Source organism: Rhinolophus sinicus, chromosome 3, assembly GCF_057876585.1.
Source record: "Rhinolophus sinicus isolate RSI-liver-muscle chromosome 3, RSI-T2T, whole genome shotgun sequence".
Taxonomy (NCBI): domain Eukaryota; kingdom Metazoa; phylum Chordata; class Mammalia; order Chiroptera; family Rhinolophidae; genus Rhinolophus; species Rhinolophus sinicus.
Window position 1 is genome coordinate 118,267,832 of NC_142503.1, and position 15,730 is coordinate 118,283,561.

General features: G+C 35.3%; 1 protein-coding gene across 3 annotated transcripts in view; it reads right to left on the bottom strand.

Annotated features, from left to right (window-relative positions):
- PRORP (protein only RNase P catalytic subunit) overlaps positions 1-15,730 on the bottom strand; it is a 118,302-nt gene that overhangs the window by 63,695 nt on the left and 38,877 nt on the right. For all 3 annotated transcript variants that reach the window (XM_088796875.1, XM_019750448.3, XM_019750449.3), the window contains one exon: positions 11,810-11,917. In XM_088796875.1, coding sequence (XP_088653001.1) covers positions 11,810-11,917 — 108 coding nt within the window. The remainder of the gene's footprint in view (positions 1-11,809; positions 11,918-15,730) is intronic.

The window sequence follows — 15,730 nt, forward strand, 5'->3', positions numbered from 1 at the left end:
ATGAGAACATGACAAACTTCTATTTTTAAAGTGGAAATATATTATTCTTAGGACCAAGTTTCAGTACCTTAAAACAAGTTTCACAAATTTAGTTTAGAAAAACATTTCCAATCTAAGAATCATTAAGAGTTCTAATGATTTTGAGTATCTGACTTCCACAATTGCTTGCTTTGTAAAGCAGTATGAGTACACTTCTGAGAAACTATTTTTACATAATAATGGTTCTCAAAATATGGTCCCCAAACCAGCATCATTAGAATTAACTAGGAACTTTTTAGAAATGTAAATTCTCAACCCCACCCCAGACCTTTTGAATACGGAACTCTGGGTGCGGGCCGCAATCCTGTTTTAGCAAGCCCCTCAGGTGATTCTCAGGCACACTACAGTTTGAGAACCAATGTTCTACAAATAGAGCAGAAACATTAGTGGGTCAGTTCATATTAAAGATTTATTTTAAAGTTTCTTCTCTTTAAAAATAAGAGTTTTTAGAAAAGGAAATGTAATAAGAACTAGTAAAAATATATAATATAAAATAAAAAGTGAAGTCCCTTCCTGGATTAGAGTTTAACCCAGACATAATTGGATTAACAACTGTTCTATAACTCCTAGCCTTAAACACACTGAAAGGACCCATGTTTTAAGTTCCACTGGAAAGTAACTATTGCTAAGCAGTTGACTAAAATTAAGAAAATGTTTAGAAGTAATCTCCAACCACTTGTCATTTCCAATCATTAGTAATCAACAAAACTTATGACAATAAACTGGGAAAAATGACAAGTTTTCTATTCTAGATTTCAATATAGAAAAAAATTACTCAAACCTGTTCTCAGAGCAGACATGGGGGCAGTATGTTCTTTGAAGGCAATAGAGCAGCATGATGCCCAAGTTTTGAGACCCAATGAACAAAACTGTCTACCCCCAAAGCCAGTCCTTAAGAGACAGTCGTTAAGCAGGAGGAACAATTATATGGAGAAGAGTATTTAAAACTTAAGGAGGTATAATAAAAAATTCCACTTTAATACTTAATCTAAGATTGGCAATTGCAAACATAGTAAGGTATTTATGAGTTTCCTTGCTTCTTTAACATTATTGAGATATAATTTTAAGCACAGTTATCGTCAAACTCCACAACATTTCTTCAAGTTTGGGCAAAAAGATATGCCCAGGACTATACACACAAAAACACTGAGCATAGTTTATTCTGTCTTAGGTTCTTTATGGTATCGGAACATTTGCAAGAGGTTATGTAAATCAACAGAAAGAAATAAAATAACTTGGGTGGCAGGAAAAAATGAACTCACTGCCAAGTAAATGCTACTGCCAAATGACTTCAATGGTTATTACCCTTGCCTCCATTTTCCTCTCACTGTAGTAAAACCGACTAAGAGACGGCAATCAAAACAAATTCTGCAGTGTTTCCACCAAATTACTTTCTATTCAGTGGCCCAAGCATGCTATAAGAATGAAAGCTTCAGTGCTGATGTCTGGCCATAATTCATTTAAATTACATTATAAGTTTTCATTCTGTGAAGCCATTTTAACCAATTCTCAGTTATCTACAAAAATAGGGAGGGGAGTTTTGAACAGCTAGTAAGATTAACTAAAATATGTACTTTGCCCCCATACACCCTCTACAAGAAGAGCTTGTGAACCACTGAAAATCCAAAATGCAAGCTGCAAAAGGAGCAAGAAACAGAAACATTGTAACTGAATCATGGGTGTGTGTGTGTGTGTGTGTGTGTGTGTGTGTGTGTGTAGCGGGGCTGGAAGAGGGGAGAGAGGGAGGGGGAGATCATGAGAGAGAAAATGCAGGATAAAAAGCTTTCCACATTATGTCCTTTGGTTTTCTAATTGAAAGGTTGGTGTGTTGCCCCTGTCCCCACAAGTCAGTCTCACATCACCAATTATTAATGATGACTTGGTGGCTCAGAAAGAAAATTCCATCTTAAAATGAAAGTTGTGAAAGTACGTGCAAATGAGTCACAGAGGATTTAGAATTTCTACCTGGTCATTCTAGGAAAAATAATCAACAAAAGCATCAACTCTTTCCACACGAAACTAGTGAAGGACTCTGATATAGGAAAAAAAAAAAAGAAACCCCAGGCTAAGGCAGTTGGCACTGCTACACTGAAACTCACGTCTAGCTCCCGGGCTAGCCATGACCGATGTAACAAGCAAGATATCACAACTTGAGTGTGGTAGTCATTAGAGCTGTTTAAAAATATGAATTCCCTTTCTCCTTTCAGGAAAATGGTAGAATTCCCTACCCTGTTAAGCGCAAGTGTAGCTAGTATGTAAGTTGCGTTAGCTGCTAAGAAAGAATCAGCAAAAGTGATGGCTATGGTTTCGAAGCAGAAGCTTTACGTGTCAGCGTGCGCTGCACCACTTTCCCTTTGCCCTCTGTCACAGTGACTGGCAATATTTCACAAAGTTATTCTGGGTCCTCGAATGAGGATGATGATGACATAGATGGCCAACAATGGACAAGTAGCATGAACAAGAAGTAGTGAGCTGTTTTAAGCCACTGAAATTTTGGGTTTACTACAACATAACCTGGGCCATCCTGACTAATACAGACTTTTATTTTCTCTATACTGGGGATGTATTTCTTATTTAGTTATTTTACGGAGCCATTGGACTTTATTTAAAGACTGAAGTTTAGATTCTAAGCACCAGTTCAAAAAGAATGAAGACCCCAAACTGAAAAACTAAGAGTAAACTGTCAGTTATTTAAATTAGAACTAAACACATCATAAAAAACTACTATGCTTTTGTTTCTACAAAGTTCAGACCATGGACAACCAAACGCACTCACAAGGTTGCTGTTTTTGGGTTTTTTTTTCTTTCTCCTTTTAAATTTATTGGACTATGGGCCAGGCATTGCAGCAAGTACTTTTCATGGATTAGCAGATTTACTCTTCACATAAGGCACCAGGAAGTTAAGTAACTTAGTCTAGTTCTCATAACTAGCAAGTGAAGTAAGAGTAAAACTCAAGAAGTCCAGTTTTTCAGAGTTAACCCTGTAAAGCAAATGTTATTTCTAACTGGTTATATAATTTACTGTATATACATTTGTTCATTCTTTCATTCACTAAGTATCTAGTGAGTACTTATTATGTTCAAGGTCTTTTTCTCAGTGCTAAGAATATAACAGTGAGCAAGACACACAAGATCTTCAATTTCTGGGCATTTATAATGGAGAAGACTGATTAAAAAAAATGAAATGTACAGATAATTGTAGATACCAAGTACTATGAAAAAATTAAATCAGCTATCTATTGCTGTATAACAAACTACCCCAAATCCTGACCGCTTATTTTCTCACAATACTATGGGCTGGGCTCAGCTGGACAGTTATTCTGTTCCACATGGTGTTGGCTAGGTTCACTGATGCACCCACAATCAGCTGGCAGGCTGCCTAGAGGCCGTCTGGTCCCGGATCCTACATGTTTGGAAGCTTAGCTGGGATGACTACAAGCTCAAGCTCGCTCTCTCTCTCTCTCTCTCTCTCTCTCCCCCCCCCCCACCTCACCCCCCGTTTCTCTCCATTCCTCCTTCTCTCTCTGTCTCTCTGTCTCCCCATATGGCATCTCATCCTCAAGGAGGCTGACCTGGGCTTATTCACAAGGTGGCAGTTCCTCGAGAGTGACAGCATAGCTGCATGGCCTCCTAAACCCTTGTTTGGAAGTCCCATAATGTCACTTCTTACTACATTCTACTGGTCAAAGCAAGTCATAAGGCAATCCCAGATTCAAGAGATGGGAAATAGACTTCATCTCCTGAAGAGAGAAACTGCAAAGAATGTGTGGCCATTTTTTATCCACCACAGAGGTAAATAAGGTTGATGAAAGTACTGGCAGAGGGTGGGTGAGCAGAGTGGGGTTACTTTAGAAGAATTAGGGAAGACATGTGAGGTGCTGATAAGATCCAGCCATTTGAAGAAGGAAGAACATTAAAGGTTGAAGGAATAGCAAATACAAAGATCTTGAGGCAGGAATAAGTTCCGGATGTTTGAGGAACAGGACAAGTAATAGTGTGTCTAGAATTCAGTGGAAAGCAGAGGAAAAAACCAAAGATGAAGCGGGAAAGAGAAGTAAGGATCAGATGATGAAAGGTACTAGAATCCATGATAAGAAACTTGGATTTTATTCTAGGAGTAATGGAAAGTCACTGAGGAAAGGGTGAAAAAGTAAGGAGCTGACTTGGAGTTTAGGTGAGCGATAATGTTAATAGAGAAGAAAGGAAGTCATTGATTATGGGCTATATTTGGGGGTTATGACCAATAAAACTTGTCAGTCAACTGGATGTGGGACTAGTGAACAAGAATAATTGAGGCTAGAATCCTTGTTTTTTGGCTTGAGTAATTAGGTGAATAGTGTAGTACCAACTACCCACTCTCTTAAGCTTAAAAAATTAAAATAATTTCTGCCTCTCCTAGTCTATGCAATGATTTTCCTCAGAAGTACTTGTAAAAGTCAAAGTAACACGTTGGGGGATCATTGTTCATAAAAAGAAACCCATGAACTTAACACTGCTCTAAAAAATAAAGTTTATTAAATTAAAAGAAAAGAAATCCAAGAAAACTCAAAACACTATATCCTGCAGCACGTAATGAGAAAGAGATGTTAGTCCACAACCTCACATATTAAAACTGTTTCAAAATAGTAACTGAATCTACATTGTCATTCCCTTCTAAGATCCTGTCCTCAAAACGGAAGCTATATAATTAATCAGCCAGGCACTTGAACACTTCTTTCCTCTTAAATATAAAACTACAAACCAGAAGCTTTCTTCTACCGGAAACTTGAAACCAAATAGATATATTTTTTAAGCACGATACATCTTACACTTGAAAAACATCTACAAGGTGAGTAGCAAGTCTTATTTTGCCCAGATTTACAGAGGGTTAAACAAATGAAGTAAAAGGGCCAATGCTAGTCCCGTCTGAATATCACTATACTCTATGTTGGCTTATCATCTACCCAAGATTAACTGTTTCTCTAAAAATGCAGGAACTAAAACTCTTAGGAGAAAACAGAGGCATAAATCTTCATGACCTTGGATTAGGCTATGATTTTTTTTAGATACAACACCAACAATGACAGGCAACAGAAGAAAAAAAATAGATAAACTGGACTTCATAAAGACTAAAACCTTTTGTGCTTCTAATGATGATACCATCAAGAAACTGAAAAGACAATTGAAATGGGAGAAAATATTTGCAAATCATATATATGATAAAGGTCTGGTATTCAGAAAACATAAAAAATTACAACTCAACAATAAAAAGACAAATAATCCTATTAAAAAAGGGCACCAGGTTTTAATAGACATTTCTCCAAAGCAGATACACAAATGGCCAATAAGCATACGAAAAGATGCTTAACATCCTGTGTCATTAGGAAATGCAAATCAAAACCACAATGATACCACTTCATACCCACTAGAATAGCTATAATAAAAAAAGACTGATAATAACAAGAGTTGGTGAGGATGTAGAAAAATCAGAACTCTTATACACTGTTGATGAGAATGTAAAATGGTGTAGCTGCTTTGGAAGTTTGGCAGTTCCTCACATGGTTAAACAGAGATGTACCATATGACCTGGTAATTCCCCCACTATGTATACCGAAGAGAAATGAAAACAAGTCCATACAAAAACTTGTACATGAAATGTTCACAGCAACATTATTCTTAATAGCCAAAAAAACAGAAATAACCCAAATGTCCAATTATTCAAACTAATGAATGGAAAAATAAAATGTGGTATATCCATATAATAAGATGTTATTCAGCAATAAAAAGGAATGAAGTACAGATTCATGCTACACTATAGATGAACTTCGGAAACATTGTGATAAGTGAAAACATGAAATGTCCAGAACAGGTTAAATCCATAAATACAGAAAGCAGATTAGTGGTTGCCAGTGACCAAAGAAGTAATTGGGATTAACTAACAATGGGTTCGGGGTTACTCTAGGGGGAATAAAAATGTTCTGGAATTAGATAGTGGTAATGGCTGAAAAACTTTGTGAGCATACTAAAAACCCCTGAATTGTACACTTAAAAGTGTAGATATTATGGTATATGAATTATAACTCAGTAAAAGAAAAATGAAACTAATGTAGATACTAAAGAATTGAGATATGACTTGGTCAACACCCTAAATTATGCCAAAAGGGAAATTTAGTCAGGGATTTTACAATGTCCAATTCCATTTAGTACATCCTGTAATTTCATCAACACACGAGAAACTATAAGATGAACCACTGATTTAGTAATAACTTTTAAGTAAAAAACAAAACATATTTTTCAGCAACCAAGAAAATCATATTAATCCATACAGTTCCATACCATTATTCTTTTTTCAGAATCACAAGTGACATTTAAATATAAACCTTCATATCTGAGTTAAATGCTCTCCTGAATCACTTTTGGCCACAGCAGCTTGTACCATTACATACCATTCTCCTTAGAAACTGTGTTCTTCTTTGCTTTTTTTAAAAAAAAATTTTATCACTTTTAGGACTAACAGCAAAGACTGATTAAATACTGGGGTTTCACCTGTACTTGACATTTGATTATTGCTTTTTCTTTCAATGAATTATGCCATTCTGTAAATTAATCAATTTGAATGTCTATAGGAAGATTTCAGCCAATAGAAGCTTGCAGCCTGTGTGACAGCTTTTCAAAATGCAAAAACCAGTTATAACAGCTTTTCTTGGCTTTAAAATGCTGTACCTTAGTCTGACAAATGTGTTGATTACCACTACCTTTTACTACATTGTTAGAAAGCCATCAGCAAATTTTTAAAGTTAAGATTAAGGTTAAAATTAAAGTTTGTGGAGCTACCGATATAACTAACTCAACTGAGGTGACAAGCGGATGAATAGACATATGCTGTGTATAGTTAAAGTTGCACATACCCAGGCAATGACAACCACCAATAAGTCTAAAGTCTACATGGTTCATGGTGGCTGGCAAGTTTCTGCTGACATCAATTATAAGATGTATGCTGGCATTAAATATATATATTTATATTTAAATATATATATGTGAAAATTGAGAAAGTAAAATAAATTCACAACCAGAAATTACTTTTAGCTTTTAGCTCCTAATCTCTATCACCCCTAAGATGTAGGCTCTGATCGAGATATGTGATCATAGTGCTACTCTCCCTAAATAATGAATGTAAAAATGGTCTTTTCTCATTTATGAGCTTACAGCTTACAGAGAACAATGCTGGATATATAATTAACCATTAATGAAAAAGAACCAAAAATAATTTGTGACACATTATATAGAGAGTTCATGGGAAGAATGTAAATGATATCATTCCACAGAAAAAAATCTAGAAACTTCTTCACACAAACATGAAAAACTCTAGACTCACAGAATTAAGATTTCTAATCTTTCCTTTATGTTCCCTTATAGGCAACTGTATTAAGAGAGAGATAAAGAGGACAAAGACAGTCAAGAATTATTTCCTTTCTGGACTATTTTATTTAACTAAAATTTTTAAATGTTTGACCTAAAAAATGGGGGGCAAAAACTGTCCAGCTCTTTTCACTTAGCAGATTCAAGGCACAAATGTAACTAAATAATTAAAGCAATCATGTAATAAGAAATCTTGAAGAAATGGGATTCAAATATCCATACCCTTTGACTCAATAATTTCCATTTCTGGAATCTATTCTAAAGAAATAATCTGAAATGTGCACAGAAATATTCTTCTAAGCATTATTTACCATAGTGGAAAATGGGAAACAATCTAATATGCCCACAAAAAGGGAAATAATTTTAAAATCGTGGTACATCCATAAGATAGAGTATTACATACTTATTTCAGAATATTTACCAAGAATGCCTTTTTACTTCTTTCTTTTCCTGAATTGGATTTTTAAAATTATTTTAAAGTAATATATACTCATTGTAAAAGAAAATTAAAAAATGAAAGTAAAAACAGAAATCCTCTCGTTCTCTTAACATTCTATCCCCAACTCCCAAAGTTAACTATTGTTAAGTTTTAACATGTGTGTAACTCCTAGAAATTTTCTAGGCATATACAAACTTATCTAACACACATTCATATATCTGTAATCCTTTGTTTTGTTTTTAACATAAGTGAGGCCATACTAAGCTTGCTCTTCTTCAACTTCTTACACTTAATTTTGGCTATTCTGTATCAGCACATACAGATCTACCGCATTCATTTCAAATAGATGGTTCGATATATATCAAGTCCTGGATTGCTAGACATTCAGGTTGATTACACTTTTCTGCTTACAAATAATGCTATAACTAACATACTTGGATACATAACTGTACATATTAGTGTAAATATATTAGTTCCTACATTTTATATCAGTTCCTACACTATATCAGTTTCAACATTTTAGGCATTAAAGTTATTGTCAAATCACCCACCAAAATACTAATACTCTCCTTCCTTCCTCTCCAAACCATTCAAAATATTGCATACTAATAACTTTTAAATATTTGCCAATCTGGAAGTATTTTAATTTGCACACCTGTAAGCATGAATAAGGTTAAACCACTTTTCTACTGACTACTGACTAGTTCATCTTTTTCTTACAGGTTTATAACCCTTTCCTCAGAACAGTCAGGAAATTAGCCCTTTGTTATGTATTGTAGAACACTGAAATTTGTTATTTCCTTTTAGTAGTGCTTATAGTATTTTTTACAGTCTAGGAAATTTCTCTATCCTTCCCAATAGGCGTCTTGGATTTTATGTATGTTTCAAAGAGGTCCCACCTCAAATATAAAAGAAATACATGTTTTGTTCTATTCCTTTTATAATTTCATTTTTATAGTTTTCAGTAACTGTAAATTAAAATGTAGATATATAATTATTTACACAGTTGAAGCTCAATTGGGTAAAGAAATAGCAAAATACTGCAAGGAAATAAATAAAACATAGAAAATGATTGCTGCTGAATGGTAGGGTTATATATGACTTTTTCTTCTGCAATTTCCAAATTTTCTACATTTATATTAGTTTTATAATCAGTAATTTTATAATCAGCAATCATGCATTACTTTTACAATCAGAAGACAATAACATTTCTTAAAATTATCATATTTAAATTTTTTCCTAAGTTTTCGATGGCAGAGACTTCAATTCTCAATCAAGTATTGAGTACCTGGCCTAGATTGAGTCTAATACCGTGTTTCCCCGAAAATAAGCCCCAGTCAAGATCGTCAGCCAGATGGATACATTTAGTACATTATGACGATGTTCAAGAAGATGACATGATTGTATTTGAATAAATGTAGATTGTAGTACATGAAAAAATAAGACATCTCCTGAAAATACACCCTAATGCGTCTTTTGGAGCAAAAATTAATATAAGACCTGGTCTTACTTTCGGGGAAACACAGTACTAAGGCAGAGCTTTATATATATATCTTTTTAACTCCATTGACTTGGATGACATGACAGGGGAAAAAAACTCAAATTGCCAAATAAGGGTCTGTTGAAAGCGAGAATTATAGTTCCATTTGGGAGTTCATTTAATCACAATAATAGCCACACCTATTAAGTATTTACTATGTGTCAAGTGCTTACATATATTAACTTATTTACTCTTCACAACATCTTTATGAGATAGGTATTATTATTATCTCCTTTTTAAAGACTGGGAAACTAAGGCACATAGAGGGTAAGTAATTTCCTCAAACTATGAAAGCTATGAAGTGGCAGAGCCAGGATTGGAGTTCAAAGGGTCTGGCTCCAGAATCCCCATTCTTAAACTGTAACTAAAATGCTATTAAAAGATTAACAGAAAAAGTGGGAAGCTACTTCTGACAACCTAGAAAGTGTTAAAGAATAAAAACTAAGCCACAAAAGGGCCTGAGATAGATTTATCCAAAAAATTTAAAAAAGGGGGAGCCTATGGAAAATATGATACACATTTATCTTATTTATTTATTTCAAATCTCTAGCTTCAGAGATTTGAGAACAGACTTCAGAAGGAAGTTTATGTCCTCCTTCCTTATTCAGGTGGTGTCTCTAAGCTGAGTCTCTGAGTAGAGGTTTCCCAAATACGGTGCCAGTGCATTGCCACAACAAAGCAGTGCTCTGAAGAGCTGGGTAATAATTAAGTACTTGTGACCTAAACTATTGCTAACATTAAATTCTTTTAAAAGTAAAAGCTAAAAGTAGTAGCAGATGCTTTGATATTTTATTCTTTGCCTATTTGCCAAAATCTGCTAGAATCTTCCAAAATATGCACATTTTCCTTCCATAATGTTGGGGATGTGTCCACTACCGTGTTTCCCCGAAAATAAGACCTAGCCAGACCATCAGCTCTAATGCATCTTTTGGGGCAAAAATTAATGCAAGACCCAGTCTTATATTATATTATGTTACATAAGACCCGGTATTACATTATGTTATCTTGTGATGTGATGTGATGTGAGAAGACATGATATGATATATGATATGATATATTATATTACACCTGGTCTTACATTATAGTAAAATAGGACCGGATCTTATATGAATTTTTGCTCCAAAAGACGCATTAAAGCTGATTGTCCGGCTAGGTCTTATTTTCCGGGAAACACGGTACATCATCTTCAGCATGTTACTTTCCTCAAAAAAGTAAGCCCAGTTTGGGCTATATATTTCGGGCAAGCCAATTTTTGGTGCTTCGTATGAAGCTGAAAGTCAAACAAAAAGTAAACAAATGTGATACTTTCTAATTCTCACAAATTAGGGAACCTTTTAGAATGAACCTTCCTAATTCTGAACTCTACCACGCATCAGTGATAATTTCCTGCTTCCTTTTCTGGCTTGGTCTTTATCAATATCACTGCCTCACAGGCCCTTCAAGTACCTAAAAGACAAAAGTATTTTCAACTTGCTTTTATGTGTCTTTTTGTTTTTCAAATAAAGGACTGAAAAGTACATATTTGACCATAAAAATGTAGGCACAAACATAAAGGAAAGGAATATAAAGAAATTTCTATAAATCAACTTTGTTAGTACTTGTAAGCTTTTCTGAGTATAAATGGCCAAATTGGACTAGAAGAATCTCTGAGAAAAAGCTTTTTAGTTGGTGGTAATTTTAAAGAAATAACAAAAGTTTAACTACAGATGAATAGCCATAGATTGCCAATGATAAGAGCCATAAGGTTGAAACCCTGGAGCTCTCTACAACCTAATTTTGATGTTATGACTGCTTTCTAAGGATTTACTGTACAAAATTAGCCTCAATTTTCTAATTTTTTAAATTGTAAAATGGGGATTAAAATAATTGCTCGCTGCTGCTATAAAAAATCATGATATTCTTATTAGAAACTACTATGACATTTATAAATTGATAGACCAAATGATTACCTTATTAAAAAAAGAACTGCTTAGGTTAATTTACAAATATACTATTTGAAAAAAAATACCAAATGTGAGTAATGAATAACATCTCTTGATAGTGTAAGTTGATAATTTTCAAATAGAGTGATGTGACCCACAGGGAAATGATAGAGTAACCCCAAAGAGAGAGACCTAGGAGCAAGTTAGCTAACGGTTACAAAAAGGGCTGAACTTGCCCTTTATTACATGAACTTTTTAATCTCTCAACTCTTGTGCAGCCTATATGAGCCACTGACTTGCCAGGGAGGAAAACAATGACCCTTAGATGAGCGGTTGGTCACTACGGCACCTTCAAGAGCTTTATTTTTAGAGGAAGGAAAAATGAGGAGCTATGAGACCCAAGGAAGATCACAAATGGGTACAATAAATATTTCGAGAGATTTGGAATAACAAAATAAAACTTGTACTTACAACTTGAGACTCACGAGCTTTAGGAAACATTTTGGCAACGTTGAGTCCATCGATGACAATATCAAAAGGAGGGCAGTATTTCACAAAGTTCTGAAATCTCTTAAGTTCCTAAAAAAAGAAAAATCAGACAAAACATTAATAAGAACATAGTAAGGAAGCTATTGTAAACATACTGCAATGATTTTTATTATTGTTTTGGGAATTTAAAATATTCATTCCTGAAAAATACACACACATAGATACTTACAAAATGAAATCTGAAAAAGCCAGCCTAACAGATGTAAACGCATATAATTATCTGATACACTTTATAATCCAATAGTGCTTTACACTTCATAAAGTACTTTCCCATGTTATTTCATTTGCTCTCTAATCAGCGATCTAGTCTGCTAAATTGTCACACAATAGTCATGATGAGCATGAAATGTCAAAATCTCTATGTCCTATTGTAAGCCAAGAAGAAATAAAACCTCAGGTATGCCAGTCAACCTTATCTGTGTTGAAAGGTTCTATAATTTCTAGCTTTTCTTTTGTCAAGAGGCTTATTTTGTTTACTTATGGCTGTTCTGACAAACTGAAGATTCATTCATTCATTCAACAAATATTTGTTGAACATCTTACAATGTGCCTAGCAGTTACCAAAAAGACAAAAAAACCTTAACTTAATGGACCTTGCATTTTTCGGGAAGGAGACACAAAATAAACCAAATAAGTAAGTAAATCATATTAAGTTTCAGGTGTGATGAGTGCTATGAGGAAAGAAATGGAAGAAAGGGAGTTTCACTTCTGGTAATGATGGAGTAGTTTGTTAGATTACCAGAAAATAACGTAAGTTCTATATATACAACAAACAATGATTTGAAGCTAGAGAATGTCCAAAGGTAGGCAGAAACTGGAGGGAACACAAACTTTGAGAAAAGGTGTGGTGCTTTCAAAACATGTCTGAAAATTCTTTTGACATTCCTCCCCACTCAAAAAGTGGAGCCTTGTTCCCTCCACGCGAATAAGAGCTCTCCTATGTGACTGTCTTAATAAGAGGAATGTAGCAGAAGTGATGCTATGTGACTTCTGAGGCTGGGTAACAAAAGGCAATAGAGCCTCCGTCTGGCTCTCCTTCTTAGGATTCTTGTTCTCAGAACCCAGCCATCGTGAAAAAGCCCAGGCAGATGCTACATGATGGTCCAAATGAGTCCCAGGCAACAGTAAGGATCAACCATCAGACTTATGAGAGTGAAGACGTTTTCAAGATGACCTCAGCCCACATTTGATTACACTAGTAAGAGACCCAAACAAGCAAGAATCACCCAACAGTCTAGTCAACCTCTAGAACCATGAGAGATAATAACAATACACAGTAATAAAGAATTGTTTCTGTTTAATCCCACTACATTTGGGATAGTTTATCTACCTAGGGATAGCCAGAAAAGAAGGGAATTGCACAAGGTGAAATTTGTCTGTATATGACATTTTGCGAGAAGGTACTTTCCAGTCAGCATGGTTAGCAGGGGCAGCTGGAAATTAAGCAGAAAGCTGCAGACTTACTGGTTTGAGAAATCAGAAGACAGGGTTCAGGGCTGCCAGAGAGGCTGAAAAGTGAGAGAGGGAATGCTAGAAAGGCGTGAACCACAAAAATCCATGCATAAATCTACCCAAATACTTGGCTAACTCTTGATGTGTACATGCATAGAAGAAACTCTAACGAGCTAGCAGAAAAGAACAGATCAAAGACTTGAAAGACCTAAGCAGAGACTTCAGTTACCATCCACTAAAAGGCAGACAGAGTCTGGAGTCTGAGTCTCAGCACGTTTAACAGCCTTCTAAAGCAAACAAAAATCAATAACCTCCAGAGAGAGATAACAGAATCTAGAGCCTTTGCAATATGTCATTCACAGTGTCCAATATACAATTAAAAAGTTAACACAAGAATAAATAGGAAAATATGACTCACAGTCAAGGGAAAAGAAAGTCAATATAAATCAATCTAAGGTTCAGGTGCTGGAATTAGCAGGCAAGAACTTTAAAGTAGTTACTGTAAATATATACAATAATTAAAAGGAAAATATAGTTATAATGAATGCAAATAAGGAAAAACAGACAAATACAGATGGTCGCCAACTTACAAGTATTCAACTTTACAACAGTGTAAAAGCAATACACACTCAGCAGAAACCACACTTCTAATTTGGAATTTTGATCTTTTTCCGAGCTAGCAATATGAGGTACCGTACTCTCTCATGAAGCTGGGCAGCGACAGACAGCAAGCCCCAACTCCCAGTCAAGCTTGTGATTACGAAGGGTAAACAAGCGATATTCCAGTGTATTGTGTTGCCAGCGTTTTTTGGATATTGTATTCTGAGCATGTTTAAGGTAGACTAGGCTAAGCTAGGATGTTTGGTAGGTTAGGTGTATTAAGCGCATTTTAGACTTACAATATTTTCAATTTATGATAGGTTTATCAAGACGTAACCCCAGTGTAAGTCAAGGAGCATCTGTAGAAACAAACATTCTAGGACCAAAAAGCACAAATGTGAAATATTCACAGGCTGGATTTAACAGCAGATTGGAGATGGAAGAAGTAAGAGTCAGTGAAAACAAATGACAAAGCAATGGAAATTATCAATCTGAAGAAAAAAAGATTGAAAGAAAAAGATGAATAGAGCCTCAGTAACCTGTAGAACAATGTCAAACAGACTAACGTGTAATTAGACTCCAGAAGGAGAGGATAGAAAGGAGAAGGTAGAAAACAATATGTGAATAATGGCTAAAATATTCCCAAATTTGATGAAAAACATAGCTTAGAGACCCAAGAAGAAGGGCAAACTTAAAGCAGGATAAATATAAAGAAAACCACAACCAAACCATAACTAGGCACATCATAGTAAGATAGCTAAAAATCAAAGATAAAGAGAAAAATCTTAAAAGCATCCAGAAAAAGGGATACATTACAAGTAAGAGAATGATACAAAATGACAGTTGAATTCTCATTGGACAATGGGGCCAGAGGACAATGAGAGGATATCTTTTTTTTCTTTTTTATCCGGGAGCTCAGCGTCAGCTCAGCTCAAGGTGCCGTGTTCAATTTTAGTTGCAGGGGGCGCTACCCACCATCCCTTACGGGAGTCCAGGAATCGAACTGGCAACCTTGTGGTTGAGAGCCCACTGGCCCATGTGGAAATCACACCCGCAGCCTTTGGAGTTAGGAGCATGGAGCTCTAACCGCCTGAGCCACCCGGGCCGGCCCCCAGAGGATATCTTTAAAGTTATGACAGAAAAGAAACACAAACCCCCTGCCAACCTAGAATTCTGTATCTAGCAAAAAATTCTTCAAGAATTGAGGTAAAAAAGTAAGGTGAAATATACATTTTCAGATAAAGGAAAACAGAATTCATCATGAGCAAGCCTGCATCATGCTAAACGCTAAAGCAATTTCTTCAGGATGAAGGGAAATAACATCAGATGGAAGCTTGGATGTAAAAGAAGAAATGAAAAACATCAGAAATGGGAAATATACGGGTAATTCTAAAAAAGAATATTTTTTTTCTTTTAATTTCTTTAAGATATGACTGCTTAAAGCAAAAATTATCCTAACACTTAAGGGGCTAAAACATATGCAGATGTGGTTTATATGAAAATAATAGCATAAAGACCAGGAAGTGATAAATAGAATTCTACTGTGGCAAGGTTCCTACATTTTATGTGAAATAGTAAAACCTAAGCTTTTAAATGGATTGGATACTGTTAAGGATTCATATTGTAATGCCAAATCATACATTAAAAAATAAGGCAGAGGGGCAGCCGTATGGCTCAGTTGGTTGGAGCGTGGGCTCTCGACAACAGGGTTGCCGGTTCAGTTCCCGCATGAATGGTAGGCAGTGCCCCCTGCAATTAAAGATTGAAAACGGTGACTGGACTTGGGGCTGG